The 19,540-nt window shown below is 37.7% G+C and overlaps 4 protein-coding genes across 8 annotated transcripts; 2 read left to right on the plus strand and 2 right to left on the minus strand.

Moving 5' to 3' along the window:
- Positions 2,892 to 6,554, plus strand: LOC18788526 (pentatricopeptide repeat-containing protein At2g01740). 5 transcript variants are annotated; one of them, XM_020559800.1, is made up of 3 exons: positions 2,892 to 5,914; positions 6,041 to 6,104; positions 6,197 to 6,554. In XM_020559800.1, the coding sequence occupies exon 1, from the start codon at positions 3,025 to 3,027 to the stop codon at positions 5,722 to 5,724; it is 2,700 nt and encodes an 899-aa protein (XP_020415389.1). In that variant the 5' UTR covers positions 2,892 to 3,024; the 3' UTR covers positions 5,725 to 5,914; positions 6,041 to 6,104; positions 6,197 to 6,554. The 5 variants fall into 5 exon arrangements, with proteins under 5 accessions (XP_020415389.1, XP_020415392.1, XP_020415394.1 ...); XM_020559803.1 differs by having other exon boundaries at positions 6,247 to 6,554; XM_020559805.1 differs by having other exon boundaries at positions 6,041 to 6,099.
- On the plus strand, positions 7,135 to 12,665 carry LOC18790471 (dynamin-related protein 1C). Its single transcript, XM_007221947.2, has 16 exons — positions 7,135 to 7,488; positions 7,609 to 7,672; positions 7,979 to 8,086; positions 8,320 to 8,421; positions 8,596 to 8,646; positions 8,779 to 8,840; positions 9,356 to 9,446; positions 9,575 to 9,639; positions 9,831 to 10,025; positions 10,118 to 10,237; positions 10,315 to 10,385; positions 11,092 to 11,317; positions 11,416 to 11,466; positions 11,692 to 11,953; positions 12,058 to 12,197; positions 12,288 to 12,665. The coding sequence occupies exons 1-16, from the start codon at positions 7,357 to 7,359 to the stop codon at positions 12,411 to 12,413; spliced, it is 1,866 nt and encodes a 621-aa protein (XP_007222009.1). The 5' UTR covers positions 7,135 to 7,356; the 3' UTR covers positions 12,414 to 12,665.
- On the minus strand, positions 13,809 to 16,896 carry LOC18788531 (adagio protein 3). Its single transcript, XM_007221927.2, has 2 exons — positions 16,539 to 16,896; positions 13,809 to 15,825 (listed from the first exon to the last, which is right to left on the minus strand). The coding sequence occupies exons 1-2, from the start codon at positions 16,820 to 16,822 to the stop codon at positions 14,229 to 14,231; spliced, it is 1,881 nt and encodes a 626-aa protein (XP_007221989.1). The 5' UTR covers positions 16,823 to 16,896; the 3' UTR covers positions 13,809 to 14,228.
- Positions 17,811 to 18,704, minus strand: LOC18788513. Its single transcript, XM_007226189.2, has 2 exons — positions 18,365 to 18,704; positions 17,811 to 18,122 (listed from the first exon to the last, which is right to left on the minus strand). Exons 1-2 carry the CDS (start codon positions 18,689 to 18,691, stop codon positions 17,925 to 17,927), a joined length of 525 nt encoding a protein of 174 aa, XP_007226251.2. The 5' UTR covers positions 18,692 to 18,704; the 3' UTR covers positions 17,811 to 17,924.

Genomic DNA, 19,540 nt, shown 5'->3' on the forward strand with positions numbered 1-19,540 from the left:
GTTAGATTATATTTATTATATTTTTAAAAACATTTTATTAAAAAAAAAAAAAGTAACATGGGGTCTTTCAACTTTTTTAAACTATAGTTGATTGCAAATTTGAAGTTTTAAGTTTGTTGTTATGGAAGAGGATTTCTCAAATTCCAAGTTATGCTGTTCTTTGTTTATTATTTGAAGTATTAAAATTTTATTGGATTTCCTTCTACTGTTTTTTATTACAAGTTGCAACAATTCATGAAAAAACAACAATCTGAAATTAAAAAAAAGAAAAAGAAATTATTGAATTGTTACAAGTATTTATCTTGCTTATGCATTTGATTTGAATAAGACAAGTCAAATTATATATAAGGGCTTAATCTTTTACATTTGTTATGGATCATGAAAATTCAGGACCGTCCTGATAATATTCCAAAACTTTACATATGAAAAATGAGACAAGTTGAGCATCTAACATTATCTATTTGGAATGCATCATTTTCTCTATAAATGCATGGAAGATTTTATTCCATATGGCCAACTATGAGGCACGCTCGATTTTCAAATACATTCGGAGCATGTAGAGAAAGATTTTTGTATCGCAAACCTCATTTGGATGAAAGGAAGGATGTGGGAAGTTGTATGAGCCATTGCATTGCATGCATAAATCCAACTCTGATCTGAACAGTCTCATGGCTCACGATGAAACAATTATCACGGGTGCAATGTCTAATTGGGACCAGTAATATCAAATTAGAAATTCATAAACAGACTCGAGAGTGGTAAGTGTCATTGTCAAATATTGAGAAAATAACCAAAGAAAACTGTAATTCAAGTGATATTGTAGTAATCAAATATTAAGGGCATGGCATTATCAGGCATTATTTAGGCAGTAAATCACTTTCGCCCACCTGCCCAAAATCAGTTCGCCAATAGCATCGCAGGCCAATAACGGTTTTGGTATGCTCAGCCCAATTGGAGACTCAATATATGCAAGAAGACTTATTACAACAAGTAGCATCTTTGTTTCCTATATTATGAACAAGCCCTGGATGGAGTATGCTCAAATTCTCTCAGTTTTTGTGCACTTTTTGGGATAAAATAGGAGGGGGATAAGGTAAAGAAATTGGAAAAGATAGCAAAAGCTGCTGCATTGGCCTTTTTGATAACGTTGCTATCCCTTGAAGAATCAACATGACTGGAAGGTCGAGTGAGATATTTTCTTTTTTTCTTTTTGGGTATAAGTAGAAAGCTTTATTTTATATATATTTTTAAAAGCTCTTAATCTGGATTTCAGTAGGCATAAAAACGGATTTGAAAGTGAGTGAATGGGTTGTGTCCCCTCAACCACCTAAACTATGCTTTTTTCTGATTTCGAAATTTAAAAACAAACCGCTCATCATATAAAACACACAGTGACACTTCACAATTTGCTGCTTGAGGTTCAACGGCAGAGCGATGCTGACACTACACTGACTGACCACCTGTACGGCCTCTGAAGATTAACGATGGGACCCATTTTACTCTCCCTCTTGCCACTCTCTTCCCTAATTCCATTATTTTCTATCAGCAAAGCTCCATCGCCTGCCCTGCAGTCATTGTTGTGCACATTACTTTCAAAATTGTTAATTAGTACTAATTTGGTAATTAAACTAGCTCTTTAATTACTTGAAGAAAAAAAATGACGTTATAACTTTTTGATTTTTAACTTTTAAATGTTTGGTTTAGTGCTTCATTCATTCGTGCTTCTAGCCAGGCCCTTTCGATCCAAAGGCCACGTGTGTGGCGAAGACGTGTAGGCCTGGGTTCAGACAAGAAATGATGGTTTATTGTCAACTTCATTTTCGGTTTTTGGTGTTGCATTGCAACTTTGCAAGACAAAAAAAATAGTGGGGCAGTATTAAAAGTCGATTTAATTTAAAGCTATCAAAGCTTTAATTGATTTTGAACCAACTTGAACTGTGGTCATGGTTGGGCTTGGGTTTGGCAATGAGTTCAATGTAGAAATGACATCTGTTCAACCTTGGATGAAAGCCCAATAGGGCTGGTTTTCTTGGTGGTTTGAATATTCATTTCAAACATTAAAAAATAAAAAAAAGAGTTGAAATCTCAAACATCAGGAAGAATCGCATGTTGCTGTTTTTTTTTTGTTGCCGTTAAAATAAACAAAATATGAAGTCGCTGGAAATGGGCTTAACGAAGCCGAAAGTCATGGCTTTTAAGACCGAAAGAGTGGGACTGAAGGGAAGCTGAAGCAAATTAGTAGTGCCAACTGCTACATCCAGTTATTACTTGTTTTGGTGCAGGCAGGTGTGGCGGCGGTGGACATCTTAGAAATTATAAGTTAAAATAATACACCCAACCGTGAATTTAATAGTAACCATTTGTTAACATATTCACTTTCAGTTTTGGTACGGTAAAAGAATAATTGTATGCTTATTTGACATTGAAGAATTTATGGTTCAAAATAATCTACGTGATATTTCTATTCTCAATGTTAGAAGATGTCTCAAGTTCAAATCTTCTCCATCAGTTTTTAAAAAAGACAAAAAAAGTTGGTAGATGTCCAATTATCTCAATACCAATGTCCCTAAATGCATCTAAAATAAACAGCTTAAATACAAAAAACTGAGTAATTTAAAAAAAAAAAGTCTTTCTAGCTTAAAAAAAACACAAACACACACTTTCATATTTTAGTTTCTATTGGTAAAGAAATTTGAAAAAAAAGGCATCCAAGTTATGCATCTTGTGGCCCACCAATGTCCCTATGGGTCACAAGAGCCCATGTCGGATAGCCTTTCACTTTTGTTCTAAAATCCAAGAGGCCTTCTCTTATTGGGAGTTTAGAGCAATTCAGGCTTGAGAAAAATATCCAAGCCCAATTATCTCTACATAAGCACTACATAAGCAAATGGTCCGTCCAAAATAGACTTCCACTCTTCGTTTGAGAAAACGACATCGTCAAGAAGGTGCAAGCCTAAACCCCAGCAAAACCCTGAATTTTCTTAGCTCAACCGCCAAACACAGCTCACCAGATACCATCCATGAATGATCAGAGAAACCCTCCAGTTAATTGGTCACCTGCGAAGAACCTCACAGCTCCCGAGTCATTCTACCTGCAACAAGCTCCTACACAACCTGATTAGCTCCAACTGCGGTGAGCTCTCTCTGAAAATCCTCTCCCACTTGGTCTCCAAAGGGTACAATCCTCACCGCTCTTCATTCAATTCAGTTATCTCCTTTTTATGCAAATTGGGTCATATTAGTTTTGCCCGAAAGCTCATTAATTCGATGCCGAGATACGGGTGCTTGCCTGATATTGTAACTTACAATTCTTTGATGGATGGGTATTGTAAATTTTCTGACATTGATGAAGCTTGTTTGTTGATGAAAGAGATACGCATGAGAGGATGTAGACCTGATTTGGTTACTTTTAATGTATTGCTTAACGGGTTCTGTAATGTTAAAATGAAGAAAGAAGCTTTGGTTTATATAGGTTTGATGTGGAAGAGTTGTTCACCGAATGTAGTTACATATAGTCACTTTATAGATATGTTTTGTAAAATGGAGGATTTCGGTTTGGGTTATAGGCTGCTTGGTGATATGGTGGAAGGATGGGGTGCTGCCGAATTTCTTCCGCTTTTACTCTTCGATGATGGATATTGTAAGGCTGGTAATTGGGAGGTTGCTTTTGAATTGCTTGAAAAGATGAGGCATTCGTCACTTTTACCAAATGTGGTTACTTATAATGCTTTAATTAAAGGGATTTGCATTAAGGGGATGTTGGGAAGAGCCGATTATTTGTTTTCTAAGATGTGGGAAGATGGGTTTGAGCCTAATTCAGCAGTCTATACTTCAATGATAGATGGACATTTAAAGAAAGGAAATTTAGATGATGCCGTGAAGTATATGAGTAAAATGCATGATCAAGGGTTCAGCCTTGATGTAGCTGCATATGGGGCGGTTATCTCAGGCCTCTGTAAAAATGGTCGGCTAGATAAAGTAATGCAGTTTATTGAAGATATGGTTGGGAGTGGGTTAGCTCCAGATCAGATGTTGCTGACGACCATTATGGATGCATATTTCAAAGCGAATTTAAAAGCAGCTTCAGGTGTCTACGGGGAATTGTTAGTAACCCTCCAATTCTTTGCTCTCCTGCAAAGAACCTCACAGTTCCCAACTCCCTTTACCTGCAACAAGCTCCTACATAGCCTCATTAGCTCCAACTGTGGAGAGCTCTCAGTGAAAATCTTCTGCCACTTGCTCTCCAAAGGTTACAATCCTCATCCCTCTTCATTCAATTCAATTATCTCCTTTTTCTGTAAATTGGGTCATATTAGTTTTGCCCGAACACTCGTGGATTCGATGCCAAGATATGGGTGCTTGCCTGATATTGTAACTTACAATTCTTTGATTGACGGGTATTGTAAATTTTGTGATATTGATGAAGCTTGTTTGATAATGAGAAAGATACGCATAGGAGGGTGTATACCTGATTTGGGTACGTTTAATATATTGTTTAACGGCTTTTGTAAGGTCAAAATGAAGAAACAAGCATTTGTCTATATGGGTTTGATGTGGAAGAGTTGTTCACCGAATGTGGTTACATATAGTACCTTTATAGACATGTTCTGTAAAACAGGGGACTTGGGTTTGGGTTATAGGGTGCTTGGTGGTATGGTGAAGGATGGGGTGTTGCCGAATTTGTTTGCTTTTACTTCTTTGATTGATGGGTATTGTAAGGCTGGTAATTTGGAGGTTGCATTTGAATTGCTTGAGAAAATGAGACAATCGTCACTGTTACCAAATGTGGTTACTTATAATGCTCTAATAAAAGGGCTCTGCATGCAGGGGATGTCTGAAAGAGCCGATTATTTGTTTTCTAAGATGTGGGAAGATGGGGTTGAGCCTAATTCAGCTGTTTACACTTCAATGATAGATGGACACTTACAGAAAGGAAATGTGGATGATGCTATGAAGTATATGAGTAGAATGCATGATCAAGGGTTTAACCTTGATGTAGCTGCATATGGGGTGGTTATCTCAGGCCTCTGTAAAAACAGCCGATTAGATAAAGCAATTCAGTTTATTGAAGATATGGTTTCTAGTGGGTTAGTTCCAGATCAGATGTTGTTGGCGACCATCATGGATGCATATTTCAAAGCTGGGAATTTAAAAGCAGCTTTGGGTGTCTACAGGGAATTGTTAGAAAGGGGTTTCGAACCTGATGGTGTGACTCTTTCAGCCTTGATGGATGGCTTATGCAAGCATGGGTGTCTGAAGGAGGCAAGAGGCTACTTTTGCAAGGAAAAGGCCAATGAAATTTCATACTCTGTGCTTATTAATGGGATGTGTAAGGAAGGAAACCTAAGTGAAGTTGAGAAGGTCTTCAGGGAGATGTCAGAGGCAGGGTTTATTCCAGACAAGTATGTATACACTTCTTGGATTGCTGGTCTATGCAAACAGGGTAGTCTGCCCGAGGCTTTTCGACTCAAGAATAAAATGGTTAAAGAGGGCATTATACCCGATCTGTTAACTTATAGCTCACTTATTTTTGGTTTAGCAAATGCTGGACTCATGATTGAAGCGAAACAGGTATTTGATGATATGTTGAAAAAAGGAATCACTCCTGACTCTGCAGTCTTTGATATTCTGATCAGAGGCTATCATAAGGAAGGTAATGATGCTGCCATTTCAAGCTTGTATGATGAAATGAGAAAGAGAGGGCTTGTAGATGGAGAACATTAATTTGTAATAGCATTAAGGCTTCGCTGGTTCCATATGATCAAGTCAATTCCTTGCAGAAGGACCTAATTTTATCCGCCGCTATGTTTGGTGAACATGTGCAATACGATTCGTACAAGGCTATTCGTCCCAATTGAAAGTCATGGACAAAGTGGTCTGCCTACTCTATATTTCAATCAGGAGCAAAACTAAGGTTATACCTCTGATCTTGTACATATCTTTTCTTTCTTTGATCGGGCTGATCTTAAACATATCTTTGTCTGTAGAATTGTTTGACATCGTCTAATGTGCTAACTCATTTCATCTTTTGTGTCATCAGCTCTTTCTATAAGCTTGAAGGATGCTTGGCACTGCTGTTGAACATCGACACATGTAACAGTAAGGTCATCGCTCATTGATTCTGATTAGCAAGCTTTTCATCAAATGAAGGAAATGCTCATTTCTTATATTTCCTCATTTGTTTTTGCTGGTTTAGCTATTTGATTTTGCTATTGGTGTGTATTGGCCGATGTTTTATCGGCTCAGAGATGCTTGCAAACATATCAGGAAATGCTGCCATTTTCATTAGGCATGCCTCGTTCGTTGAGCAGCTGGCAACTAGCATGGCCTTGGCAAACTCTCGAGTGAATCTGATAAACTGAGCCTCAACAACAAAAAGACCCAAGACTAATGTGGTTTCTGATTGTTCTAGTGAGACAATGTCCGACTGAGTTTGAATAATAAAATGTAAGGGTTGTGTCCAACATTTTACGCAATGGCGGTTTGTATTACATGTATGTAATCAACTAAAGGCAATATTACAATGAAAGAAAAGGATCTTACGCGATTTTCAACTGTATATCTAAATTTAGACCACCCACCCTTCTTGTCATTATTTTTTGTGTGGTCATTTTAGATTTAGATCTGATGTACTACAACATTATGCACCACCCTTACCTAGAAAAAGAAAAACAAAAAAGTGAAAGATGCAACTGAATAAAAGTAAAAAACAGAATCAAAATATATAGGAAAAAGAAGGATAAGTTAACCATCTGAAAATTTTACCAAACCAAAATAAATATATATATATAAAGCAAAAGACAGAGAATGGTGAAACATTCAAAATACCAGAAAATGCCCTTGGTTAATGCAAACATTAAGAATTAAATGAGGATAATATGGTAAATTCACAATTTTTCATATTAAAAAAATTAAAATTAAAAGAAAATTCAGATAATGGATCCTATTTTTATGGAACACAACTATCCATTATCTTTTTTAATTCTAAAATAATTTAAATTTTTTTTAAAAAAACCTCTCGCAGACGCAGAAGCGCGTGCAAAGAGACTAGTAAATAAATAATTGTAAGATAGGTTGTTTGTCAGCATCGAACTTTACAAGCCCAATTACATTAACGTTGATGCACACATACGTGCACCAACCATCGCTACTCTCATAACCGTTTTTTCTGTTTATTCTCTATTTCTCCCTCTCTCTCTCAGATTCCATCTGCTAACCTAAACCCACATCAAATCTTTGATCCAAACACTCACTATTGATCCCGCATTGCCTTCTCAGATCCAAACCTTCTCCTCCCACTAACCCACATTTCCTCTCGCAGATCTTCGATCGTCGGTTTAATTTGATCTTAAATCAATGGCCAGATTGGAGAGCCTGATCGGCCTGGTCAACAGAATCCAGCGAGCCTGCACCGTTCTAGGCGATCATGGCGGTGAGGGTTTGTCGCTCTGGGAAGCTCTTCCTACCGTTGCCGTTGTTGGAGGCCAGGTCTTTCTCTGCCTCCACTTCATCCATGTCCTCTGTTTTGATAACTTCTAATTTTCGTTTAAAATAAAATTCGCTTGGGTTTTTGATTTTCAATGCTATCATATCTTGTTGTGGAAACAGAGTTCTGGAAAGTCATCGGTTTTGGAAAGCGTGGTCGGGAGAGATTTCTTGCCTCGTGGATCCGGTAATTCTCACCTCTTCAAATTTTTTCAAAGATGTTTGCTTTCATTTTATTTTTATTTTTTTTACTTTGGTTGTGTTTATGGTTACTTGGAAACTAAGCAGAATGTCAGATGCAGTGTGTGTTTTATTTGTTTATAACTTTATATATCAGATTCTGCTTAGTAAAACATTTAAAGCTCATTTAAAGCAAAGCTATATGATTTGCACTAAGCTCAGTGGAGTGGAGGCTATCCCTTCATGAATCCCAAATTGATAAAATATGCCATATATTGCTTTTCTTCTTACATTATCTTTCTTTGGTCGCAAGGTATTGTGACAAGGAGACCGTTAGTGTTGCAACTTCACCAGACGGATGAGGGACGGGCTGAATATGGAGAGTTTCTTCATGCACCTAAGAAGAAATTCACTGATTTTGGTATGTCAACTTTTAATGCAAGGTGCATTTTCTCTTTGGCTATTAATGTAAGGGTGAATTCTTTGAGCTAATGATAATTGCATTTAAGGGATAATTATGTAGTTTCCATAGGATTGGATGGTAGTTGTTTAAGTTACATTGATATGCCCCTTTTGTCTTTCTTCTTCCTTTTATTTTTTAGTTTTTTCTTGGTTCTTACACTGAACAATGAGTATTACTGTTTGTTATTGCAGCGTCTGTACGTAAGGAGATCCAGGACGAGACTGATCGTATTACTGGGAAAACAAAACACATCTCTAACATTCCAATTCATCTCAGCATATATTCTCCAAATGGTTTGTATTTTCATTTCCTGCGATGACATTATGGATGGAAAGCGTTTAATAAGTCCAGATGCTTTTTATTTACTTATTATCTTCTGTTATTCCTTTGTTGACTGGTATTGTTAGATATTGTTAACAATACCTGTCAGTTTGAATTGCGTGGTAATAAGTTTATTTGTGTGGCAGTTGTAAACTTGACACTTGTAGATCTTCCTGGATTGACAAAGGTGGCAGTAGGTATCTATCTCTCTCTCTATCTGTCTCTATTTCTCTCTCTGTCTCTCTCTGTCTCTGTCTCTTTCTGTCTCTGTCTCTGTCTCTGTCTCTCCAGTTTGGTAAGAGCTTCGTGAAAATTTTCTTGATTTGCAGAGGGACAACCAGACACCATTGTTGAAGATATTGAGAATATGGTCCGTTCTTATGTTGAGAAGGTGAATATACTTTCTTTGCTTTGGTTAAAGTGTAACTAGTAAAGTATGCAGGTCCATGACAACGAGTGAAGTGACAAAAATACCCTTACAAAGCGAAAATAAATACTTGGAACAACTACTATCAGATGATTGAGAATTCGATATACATCTTTGATAGCATAGCACATGCCAAATTACATCTGATTGACGTACTATACTATCTGTTACATCTGATGATTGGCGTACTTTCTACTATCAAGCATTGGGTAAACCAAGACATGTGCCTAAGGCCTCACAAGTCATTACTTCTCGATCACCTGATTGACAAAAATCCGAAGAAGACAGGTGACATTTAGGTGGCCCACAAGGAATGACCTGTGAGGTCTGAGGTACACGTCTGGGTTTACCCAATACTGGTTCTTAAGGACATGACTATTCCTTTGCCGGTATAATGTTGTTTGCATGATCAATTTATCATTCATTACTTATCTTTTACCACTACTGTACTCAGTCTAATGGACTTATTCGATTTGTAGCCTAACTGCATTATATTGGCTATATCACCTGCTAATCAAGATATTGCCACTTCAGATGCCATCAAACTTGCAAAAGAAGTCGACCCTACAGGTAATATGAACTATACCTGGAGAGGCTACAACACTTTTTTCACCTTAGTTCATTGTTTATCAAAAGGAATGTTTGGTTTATAAGGGAAGAAAAACTTACTTCTTTCCTATTATGTTTGGCATTTTTAGGTGAAAGGACATTTGGAGTGCTAACAAAACTTGATCTGATGGACAAGGGAACCAACGCTCTGGATGTAGGGATCCAATCATACTCACTACATAATTGACCAGACAATAAAAGTTACTTGATTATAGAAGTGCACTATTTTAACTTTCATGAATCATGCTTGTTACCTTTCGGTCTTTCATGATTTCATGGTTGTTACCTTACTTCTGGTGGTGGCCATAACATCACACTAATGGGTACTCTTTATGAATGTTGAAGGTTATAGAAGGAAGGTCATACAGACTGCAACACCCATGGGTTGGAATTGTGAACCGTTCACAAGCTGATATCAACAAGAACGTTGACATGATCGCTGCTCGTCGGAAGGAGAAAGAATACTTTGAAACTAGTCCTGAATACGGACACTTGGCGCACAAAATGGGCTCAGAGTATCTTGCCAAACTTTTGTCTAAGGTCTTAGTTATCAATAATTGTCTTATCTGGCTTAATATTTGCACATGATAATGTTATTGAAACAGCTTTTTCCGTTGCGTCTTCCTTATCAGCATCTGGAGATTGTCATCAGGCAGCGTATACCTAGTATCATTGCTTTGATAAATAAGACCATTGATGAGCTTAATGCCGAGCTGGATCGTATAGGCAGGCCAATTGGTGTAGATTCAGGGGTAACGTTGTTGACCTTGTAGAGTCAAGTTTTCTTGTTTATGACAGGTTTCACTTACTTGTGTTACTATATTTACAGGCACAGCTATACACTATTTTAGAACTATGTCGTGCATTTGACCGTGTATTTAAGGAACACCTGGATGGAGGGTAAATTTCATGACCTCTCTGCAACATGTATTGGTTGTTCAAGTTGAAAATTCCGTAGTCTCCGAGGTTCCATGTTGACATTGTGTGTGATTTGATTTCTCAGCATACTAGGGTTGTTCTTCTGAAACATGTGCTCTTGATTCATTGATTGAGTTTTTGAACCAAACCCCTAGAGATAGAGAACTTAGTATGGTTCTATGAAGGAACATGCCATCAAGTTTAAGCTGTCTGTTGTGTTCTACATCCAGTATTTTACAACTGTAGAGCTTACCTATGAAGTTGAGTTTTCCATTTTATGAGCGCATTACTCGTTGTTTGTCCAGAATCTTCATCAAATACTTTAAAATGAGTTTACGCTAGGACTCTGCAGACGTACAACTTATGATTTGGCTTCATTTGCAATACTCTGCCCCTTCATTTCTTGGGAAAACTTAAACTATTCAGGCTTCACTAGACGTATTAGTAATTGCAAGAGTTGCAAGAAAAGTGGGTAATTTTTAAAATTGCACTGCGTGTGGTGGATAAAGAAAACCCTTGAAAGAGAATCACTACCCTTGTACTTGTTCATGGTTTGAATATCATGAAGTCATGATGAGTTCTGAGTTTGATTTGAGACAAGTTCTATGTAGTACAGGTTTGATATCTGAAAGAAAAAGTATCTTACTTATTTCCTAATATATATATTAATTATACGTTGCTACTTCAGGCGACCTGGTGGAGATCGAATATATAAAGTTTTTGACCATCAATTACCGGCTGCCTTGAAAAAGCTTCCCTTTGATCGTCATCTCTCTTTAAAGAATGTCCAAAAAGTTGTTACTGAGGCTGATGGTTATCAGCCCCATTTGATTGCTCCAGAACAAGGATACCGAAGACTCATTGACGGATCTATTGTCTATTTCAAAGGACCAGCTGAAGCCTCTGTGGATGCTGTAATGTTCTTTTTTCTTTCACTTGCTAAGATGTAGTGAATATCAACAATGTATCCTGTGTTTATCCGAGTATTTTTCACTCCATTGCTTTCCAACAGGTGCACTTTGTTTTGAAAGAACTTGTACGGAAGTCAATAGCTGAAACAGAGGTATTTTTACAATTTTACATGTGATTTAAGCAGTTTTATGCAAAATCAGTCTGCACCAGTGTTTTTACTTTGCCACAGTTGTGCGACTAAATTAAATTTGTATTTATCTTAGTTATGCTGTCATTCATGAATCCAGAGGGGGCTATCTACATAACTTTGGGATCCCCAACAGTCAACATTTGGATGGAACTTAATTGTAATGGTGCTACTTTATGGAAATTGCAGGAATTGAAACGATTCCCTACACTTCAATCTGATATTGCAGCAGCTTCCACAGAAGCGTTGGAAAGATTTCGTGACGAAAGCAGGAAAACAGTTACACGGCTGGTGGAAATGGAGTCCAGTTATCTGACAGTCGAATTTTTCAGAAAGCTTAATCTTGAATCAGACCAAGGTCCAAATCAAACAGGACCAAATGCGGACAAAAACTCAAAAGAACCAGTACAAAACATGGACCGTTTTGGAGATAATTATCTCAGGAGAATTGGTATGAAAAATTCAAGACTCCATGCACTCTCATACTGGCTAAGGCGTAAATTCATTACAGTTTTTATTTTTATGTTTTGCTGAGATGAAATATATTTGTATCAGCATCAAATGTCAACTCTTATATCAATATGGTTTGTGAGACGCTGAGGAATTCGATTCCCAAGGCTGTTGTTCACTGTCAAGTTCGAGAGGCCAAGAGATCTCTGCTCAACCTCTTCTACACCCAAATTGGGAGGCAAGAGGTGATTTCCCTTTTCAAAGCTAACTCTTTTTGGTGAGTTAAAAGAGAAGTTGATGATATATAATTTATGTGTTCCCTTTGGTGTGTGCAGAAGGAGAGGCTTGGTGCAATGTTGGATGAGGATCCAGCGCTCATGGAAAAGCGAACGAACATTGCCAAACGGCTTGAACTATACAAGTCAGCTAGAGATGAGATCGATTCTGTTGCATGGAAATGATGGAGCCACATTACATTGCATGAGGCTGCTCATACTAGATTTGACATGCCAAAATACCAGATTTGGACGTGCATATTCTTCTTTCTACTTGAAATAAGAAAAACCCACAGGTGCTGCAAGAGCTTAGATTTGAATTGAACTTGCACATGATTCTTTCACCCACTTTTTTTCTTCATTGAACATAAACTTAAACTCAATGTACAATCATATGATTCTTTCTTAATAGTTATTGGATCCCTATTTTTTTTTTTTTTTTTTCACACATTTTATGATAATCAGCATCTCATGTGATGGATCATATTATACGAGAGAAACATATTGAAAAAAGAGATTTTTTATTTAAACCCCACACTTCTCATAGTTCACCCTAATACTTAAATCATTAAGCTGTAGTTTTATTATTGTATAAAAAGACAAAAAAGGTCATCCAACTTAATACTTAACCCTAGTACATGTATACACACACACCCCACCACTCTTCATATTAAGTTTTAGAAAAATACAAACTCCTCTACATCATATTGTCAGAGAAGTAGAACATTGATGAGCATGCATCTTAAAAATCTGCGTGGGAGCTAATGGAAAGACTTGTTGATTGTTTGGCTGTAATGATCTTATTCTCTTCCCTTTGTTGATTGGTTGGCTGTTGATTGCTTTTTATTTTATTTTTAAACCTAATGTTTTGGTAAAGCTGTTCTCTTTCTCTAGAAAGTATTAAATTTTGGATTTGAGGTTCTATTTGTTTGTGTTTTTTTTCTGCTGGGAACAGTAATATTATTGTCACTTCTGGAATTCCAGTATGCATCTAAAATCATAATCCTAGGATATTTTTCTTGGTGCTTTTCCACTTTGATAAAAGCTTCAATGTATTCTCCATTGATGGCCGATCAGATGGCCTACTCCTATTGCAAAATGTAGCAACCTCAAGTACCAGTTTTATCTCATCTCATAGTGAGTGCCTAAAGCTTCAGTACATAGTGTTTCAATGTTAAAAAATTCTAGATGACATTTGGAGGTAGAAATCAAATAAGAATCACATATTATGCACAAAAAATTTACCAATCTATAAATTAACATTGTCACCAAATCAAGTGTCTGTCAAATAAGAACGTACTTCCTCCTCTAAGGATAGCTTGTGGGGTTTAAATAGAAAATTTCTTTTATTTCTTATTTTTTCAGCTTTGGGTGTATTTAAGGGTAATTTGGAAAGATAGTGGGGTTTTCTTAGAAATTGTGAAAATTTAAATTAAAAGTTGCGGTAAACTTAGAACATGGGGTGAACTAAGAGAAGTGTGGGGTTTAAATAGAAAATCTCTTGAAAAAATTTGTTCAATTTCAAATTTACAAATGAGAAGTTTCAAAGGTAACAAAGACTGAATCGTATATAGGGCCATCTCATGAATCAATCCATCAATGATCTTTTGCAACGAAATGAATCAATCCAAAATTGTAAAACCCAGTACTTCATACGGATTTCGATAACCTTATAAAAAGAATAATGCGGCTCACATTCACATCCTATGCTCGCAATGTAAATGCACAGCCCAATTAACAAACCATGATGTTATCTTTATACATTGCAGTACAAATCTAAGCATGAACAGCACACATTGCAGTACAAATCTAAGCATGAACAGCACACGTACTTCAAAAACACCCAATTTCAATGCAAACTGAAGCCAATAATCTCAACTTGCACAGATCACGAAACAAAATTTTCTTCTAGAGTGGTTGCTGCAGATAATCATGTAATTCTGCTAACTCTGCTGCCTGGCTGGCCGGGCCGACCAGATCAAAATAAGTGTATCAGAGGTCTCAGTCCTGCCGGCTTGCTAAGCACAACTCATGTAAGTCATTAAGTATCCACTCCTCACCTGTGTGCCCACCCAATACCAGGACCCTTGTCCCGCCAACCACGCAAGTGCTATGACCCCAAGCAAATTTAGGTGGTTGCCCCGGAACGTTGAGAATTCTCCATGATGGTTTCTCTTCCGAAGGATCCAAGAGGAAAAGCTGAGAAGGAGAATGCAGCCCTGCGATTGAACCACCGAAGATAATGATCCTTCCACAAGGCATGCTGACAGCAACGTGATCAAGTCTAGGAGGGGGAACCACAGAGCTCTGGCTGCCTATGCTGGTGAACGCGTTACACTCCAGTTGCCTCCACTGAGGGTTTTCATCTTCCAAATCAATAGTGTAAGTCTCACCTGATCGTAACCTCAAGTGCCCACTGTTGGCAAGTCCACCAAACATGAGAATCTTTGATCGACCATAAACTGAAAGTGAATGCCCCAACCTAGAGGGAGGAGCCCATGAAGTTGGAATCTCTTTCCATGTTGGGTGGTCTGTAGTGAGATCCAATAAGTATGTGTCACTAAGAAGTACCCCAGCATCTGTGCATCCACCTGACACAACTAATTTAGACCCTTCAACTGTACAAGAGCTATGCCAGGATCTAGGAAGCGGGGGAGTTCCACCAAAAACTTCTTTCCATGTTGGCTGCTTGGCATCCAAGTCAAGAATGAAAACATCATTGAGCAATCCTTCCCGCCCACAGCCTCCAAAAACTACCAACCAAGAACCATTCAAGCACGAAAGAGTGTGGCCCCAACGCCCTGGTGGTGATGATTTCACACTTACTCGACGCCACTCTGGATCAGCAGCATCAAGATTGAGAACAAATGTGTCATCCATTGGCTGCATATCAACTCCTTCCCCTCCAAACAGTACAAGTCGATTTCCTACAGCACAAGCACTGAAATTGCATCGTGAAGGCTCCACGGCACCTCCAACTGTAAATTTCCTCCAACAAACAGCCTCAAGAGTCGTCAGTTCCCTGGCCAGACGCCCCCACCCTAACTTATTAGTCATCAATTCCAATGTACCGGTGACTTCTCTTCCCCATGCATTTTGACATACCATCTTTCTTACATGCTCATTTTTTGTTAGTTGACGGATTCTTCTGCAGACAGAACCAATGGATGCCACATCCCTGGGAGTCAAGCGTGATAAGATGTTGTGAGCCAAGACTTCATCGGAGAGCTGAAGAATCCCACATATTTCTTGATACTGGGTGAAAGGTGTTTGTCCACTCATGAGAGAATATTTACCAGATTGATCATACTGCTGATTGCATGTCTCTTTATAAACTGGATATGAGACACTGCTCAGATCTATTTTTGCTTCGGAAAATACTTGAATGCCTATGATGTGTGTAACAGTTCCATTATCATCATGTATAGGTTTCAGTCTTAGCCTATTCACCAAGGGAGTTCCATCCTTCCTGAAATTAAGAAGCTCGCCTTGGAACTCAACTCCTTCCTCGAGACACCTTCTAATCTCAGAAACAACAACAGGATCTACCAGAGGATGCCGTCTTTGAGCATGAGGGTCCCTATACTGTAGGAATCGACTGAAACAAAACATTTTGTTTAATTGACCAAGACAAATTCTGAAACAGTTTATCAGCAAAATAGATTATCGTATGACAGATATGCAAATGAATGCATACACGGATATTAGTTACATGAATCAGCTCAACAAACTTTAAAAAAAAATGTAAACAACATTGAATTAATCCATAGAATCCTACGGAATCATTCCTTGAAAAATGCAAAATCAGCACTATTTTGGATATAAGTTTCATAGTTCTCCAGTTGACTATCACGGCATCACAATCACTAGAAAGCAAAATTTGAATAAAATGTTTCACTCATAGATGACAATTTAAAGTTGCAGCCTCGCAGGAAAATTTTGTATTGTCATGCCCAACCTAACTCAAAGAATTAGATCAAAATGAATACATACAGTTCTCCTTAAAAGTTCAAAATCTAGCAGGGGATTTTGCTGAAGTGAAGAGTACGGAATGACTGATACCTTCAACAAAAAAAAATCACATCATCCAGAACAAATTCTAAAGATTGACTTTGAAGCCACATTTCATCGTTTTTGAGTGAGACGTCCATTTTGTTCTACATTTGTAATTACATATAACATCCAAATCTACTCTCTTGCATATTTCCACAAATTCTCTTTAAAACCCTTAAAAAACAACTCTCTTGCATCATTTTCCCAAACACAGAAAACAAGCAAAACAGGAAAAAGAAATTAGAAAAAAATGACTACCAGTTCCGACCGAGGACCTCGTGGGCGCAATAGCCGGTGAAGGTCTCGAAGACTTTGTTGACATAAATGATAGGACCATCGGCCTCCAGAGCATCTGAGACCACAAACGATGCGGGTTTCATTGGGTAAACTACCATCCCTAGCTTCAACGCCAGCTCGCTCTCCTCCTCCTCTTCTTCTTCTTCTTCTTGATGTTCCTCGTATCTGCTACATTTCAGTCTCTTTGCGAAGTTTTGAATTTCCTCCGCTTCTTCTTCTTCTTCGTATTTATTTGCCATGGCCATGCTTCAAGCTCTGCTCTTTCTTTCCCTGCCTCTCTCTCTTGCTCCAAAAGATGGTGTCGTTGGCTGTGTGCATCTACTCAAAATATCTCATTTTATTTTAATTTATAGCTTTAATTTGGAATTCATCTGACAAAAATGTTCTGTTTCAGCTCCTTATTTGCAAGAATGCCACCAAGATATTTATGACCCATGGTGCAAATGGTAAACCAAAGACTAAGCCGACCACATGGGGAGTGGCAGTGCCGGTAGTTTAAGAAAGATTGGAGGGTTGAAGTAATAACAAGAGTCCACGTAGGTGGAATAGGCAATACGTGTCTAGCTGATATTTTCTAGGAAAATATCTCGGCCGAACTTGGCGACCCTATAGCTTCCACGTCATGCATTTGTTGTAGAAGATATTTTTGTTGCGTTGGGTTTTGCGTAAGCGATTTGGCGGTGCTCGTGCCAATATCATATACATGGACCCTACAATTAGACCCTAAGCATGCTTAAAAGAGTTACAAATTTAAATTCTATTGTCAAATTGTAAATATCTGTATGAATGTCAAATTCTTAATCTGCATTAACCTTTCATCCAATACAGTTATTTATGAAATTTGAGCTTAGAATATTTTATAATAAAAACAAAAATTAATAAGGTTAGCGATATAAAATGCTGTAAATTATTAGGCATTTTTTTAACTTCGTACATGATTTGTTTGACATTTACAAAATTATAGTATAATGGCCGCCCTACGTTCATGGTATAAACATGAAATAGTGCATTCTTAGGCCTTTCATTAAAATCAAATCTCTTACAGACAACTTAAAACAAGGTTTACTTTGAGATTTAATGGTGAAAATTTAAACAGCTGATCAGTCCATGTATGCGTGATAAATTTTGTACTGATGAAACTTCTAAGCAGCTCCTAACAACTCTTCGACGTTATGTGCTTCTGAATGTTATGTGCATTGTGGCTTATCAGACATGAAGTGAGTATATATTTTGTAGCATAGAGAAAGAGGGATTTCTGCATAATTATTGAATTCACATTTAATTAGTTAAATTGGGCAAATCAAAGTAAAATAAAATCATTCATCTCTCTCTCTCTCTCTCTCTCTACTATATATACATTTGTAAATTGGGCGGTAGAGTAGTGCTCTTAAACGCTTCCCATGTTAGGCCTTTCTGCAAGTATTCTATATTGGAAGGGTCAAAAGGCCCTTTAACCCTGTCTATAGACTTTATCACCGCTCTTGCAGGAAGAATGCTCTTTGATGGGTCCGGTGAAGTCCTATAGCTCAAGCATGAAGAGAATCCCTGAAATAATTATCAGGTAAATGTCATCATAACTATTCATAAGCAATGTTTAGGCGGGCGGCAGACCCTGAACCTATCGCCTAGAGAAGTAATCGGGCCAAAGTGATTTGCTTTCCTAGTAAATAAAGTTTTAGACAAATGCTGTTACCAATCCACTTTCGAACATAGTGCCACCAAAACAAACCAAATATTGACCGCCACCACTAAAAGATAAAAGAAATTGAAAATAATTAGAAGCACACCTTGAAGATAAGCACTTGCACATCTTGATCATCCACCACTGCATGCACAATAAGTGCTTCTCCTCTCACACTCTGACTATATAATTCCAACACTGCTATCTCCTTGTGATGCCCGTACTCTTCCTCCTCCTCATCCTCACCATCATCATCATATCTGACGGCTCTCCGCCTGGCTGCGCAGCAAATGCTCAAGGCCCTTCTTGGTCTCAAGATCTGCAAAGCGTCAGCTGAGGCAGAGCACGTTCTGAAATATCTGCAATCTGCTGCAGATTTGGAGGAGGTGGGCTTTGGAGAACACGGTAATTTGGGTGAGGAGGAGATGAGCATAACCCATCTTCCCGATTGGAAGTGCTTCAACATCATAATTATTCGATTTTGGAAATTGGAAATGAGTACACAACTTTGATCCTTGAATGAAGATAAGGGTCGGTCCCAGTCGCACGGTTGGGTGCAATTTATTATCAAAGACAATCTGAAAGCCCATCTAAAATATACTAAAATACATAGGCCCAAGTCACTGTGGACCACGAAGTGTGGGCCAAGACCCCAACCACATTTGGTAAACTTACCCATCACGTCACTGGATCAGCAAATCTTACTATATTTCCTCTTTTATTTTTCTTGCCCGCTACGCGTACGCGTTCGCGTTGGCTTTCTTTTCAACGGTTGAATCAAAATCTTAACAAAAAGGAAAGAAATGGTTTCAGATTTTTCATTCCTTTTTTACTTCCTTTGATTGTGTTATTTTGAATATTGATCAACCATATTTTGACTTCTTAATTATGGTTATTTTTTATGATTCAAGGCTTATTACTTGTGTGTACATAAAAAATTATTGCATGTGCAAGTAAAAGTTTGTCTGGTTGGTCGAATAATATCGTAGTAATTTTATTTAAAAAAATCATATCAAAGAAAAATAAAAAAGGCATTTTCTTTGTGTAACATGGGTTAAATATGAATTCAACAAAAAATTGTTTATTATTTATGTGTTTTTACCGAAATTTATTGTTGACCAGAAAAGATGGACAATTTATGTTAATTCATATTAACTGTTAAATAGTTTTTTGGGGGCCAATTTACATACATTGTCATTGAGCGCAGACCGGCTGTGACTGGGACAGAGCCGAGCGTCTTTACGGCCGCAAAGAAGCACGCGACGCGAACGTAGCACTGCGA

Source organism: Prunus persica, chromosome G1 (assembly GCF_000346465.2).
Source record: "Prunus persica cultivar Lovell chromosome G1, Prunus_persica_NCBIv2, whole genome shotgun sequence".
Classification (NCBI taxonomy): Eukaryota; Viridiplantae; Streptophyta; class Magnoliopsida; order Rosales; family Rosaceae; genus Prunus; species Prunus persica.

What these genes read in the sequence shown, in the direction of transcription:
- LOC18788526 (XM_020559794.1), top strand. Translation starts at nt 3,025, where the DNA reads ATGATCAGAGAAACCCTCCAGTTAATTGGTCACCTGCGAAGAACCTCA.
- LOC18790471 (XM_007221947.2), top strand. Translation starts at nt 7,357, where the DNA reads ATGGCCAGATTGGAGAGCCTGATCGGCCTGGTCAACAGAATCCAGCGA. An exon ending in AAAAGAAGTCGACCCTACAG is followed by an intron (nt 9,447 to 9,574) that starts GTAATATGAACT and finishes TGGCATTTTTAG; the next exon opens with GTGAAAGGACATTTGGAGTG. An exon ending in TTGCCAAACTTTTGTCTAAG is followed by an intron (nt 10,026 to 10,117) that starts GTCTTAGTTATC and finishes CTTCCTTATCAG; the next exon opens with CATCTGGAGATTGTCATCAG.
- LOC18788531 (XM_007221927.2), bottom strand. Translation starts at nt 16,822, where the DNA reads ATGGCCATGGCAAATAAATACGAAGAAGAAGAAGAAGCGGAGGAAATT. An exon ending in GAGGTCCTCGGTCGGAACTG is followed by an intron (nt 15,826 to 16,538) that starts GTAGTCATTTTT and finishes GTTTTGTTTCAG; the next exon opens with TCGATTCCTACAGTATAGGG.
- LOC18788513 (XM_007226189.2), bottom strand. Translation starts at nt 18,691, where the DNA reads ATGCTCATCTCCTCCTCACCCAAATTACCGTGTTCTCCAAAGCCCACC. An exon ending in TGCAAGTGCTTATCTTCAAG is followed by an intron (nt 18,123 to 18,364) that starts GTGTGCTTCTAA and finishes TAATTATTTCAG; the next exon opens with GGATTCTCTTCATGCTTGAG.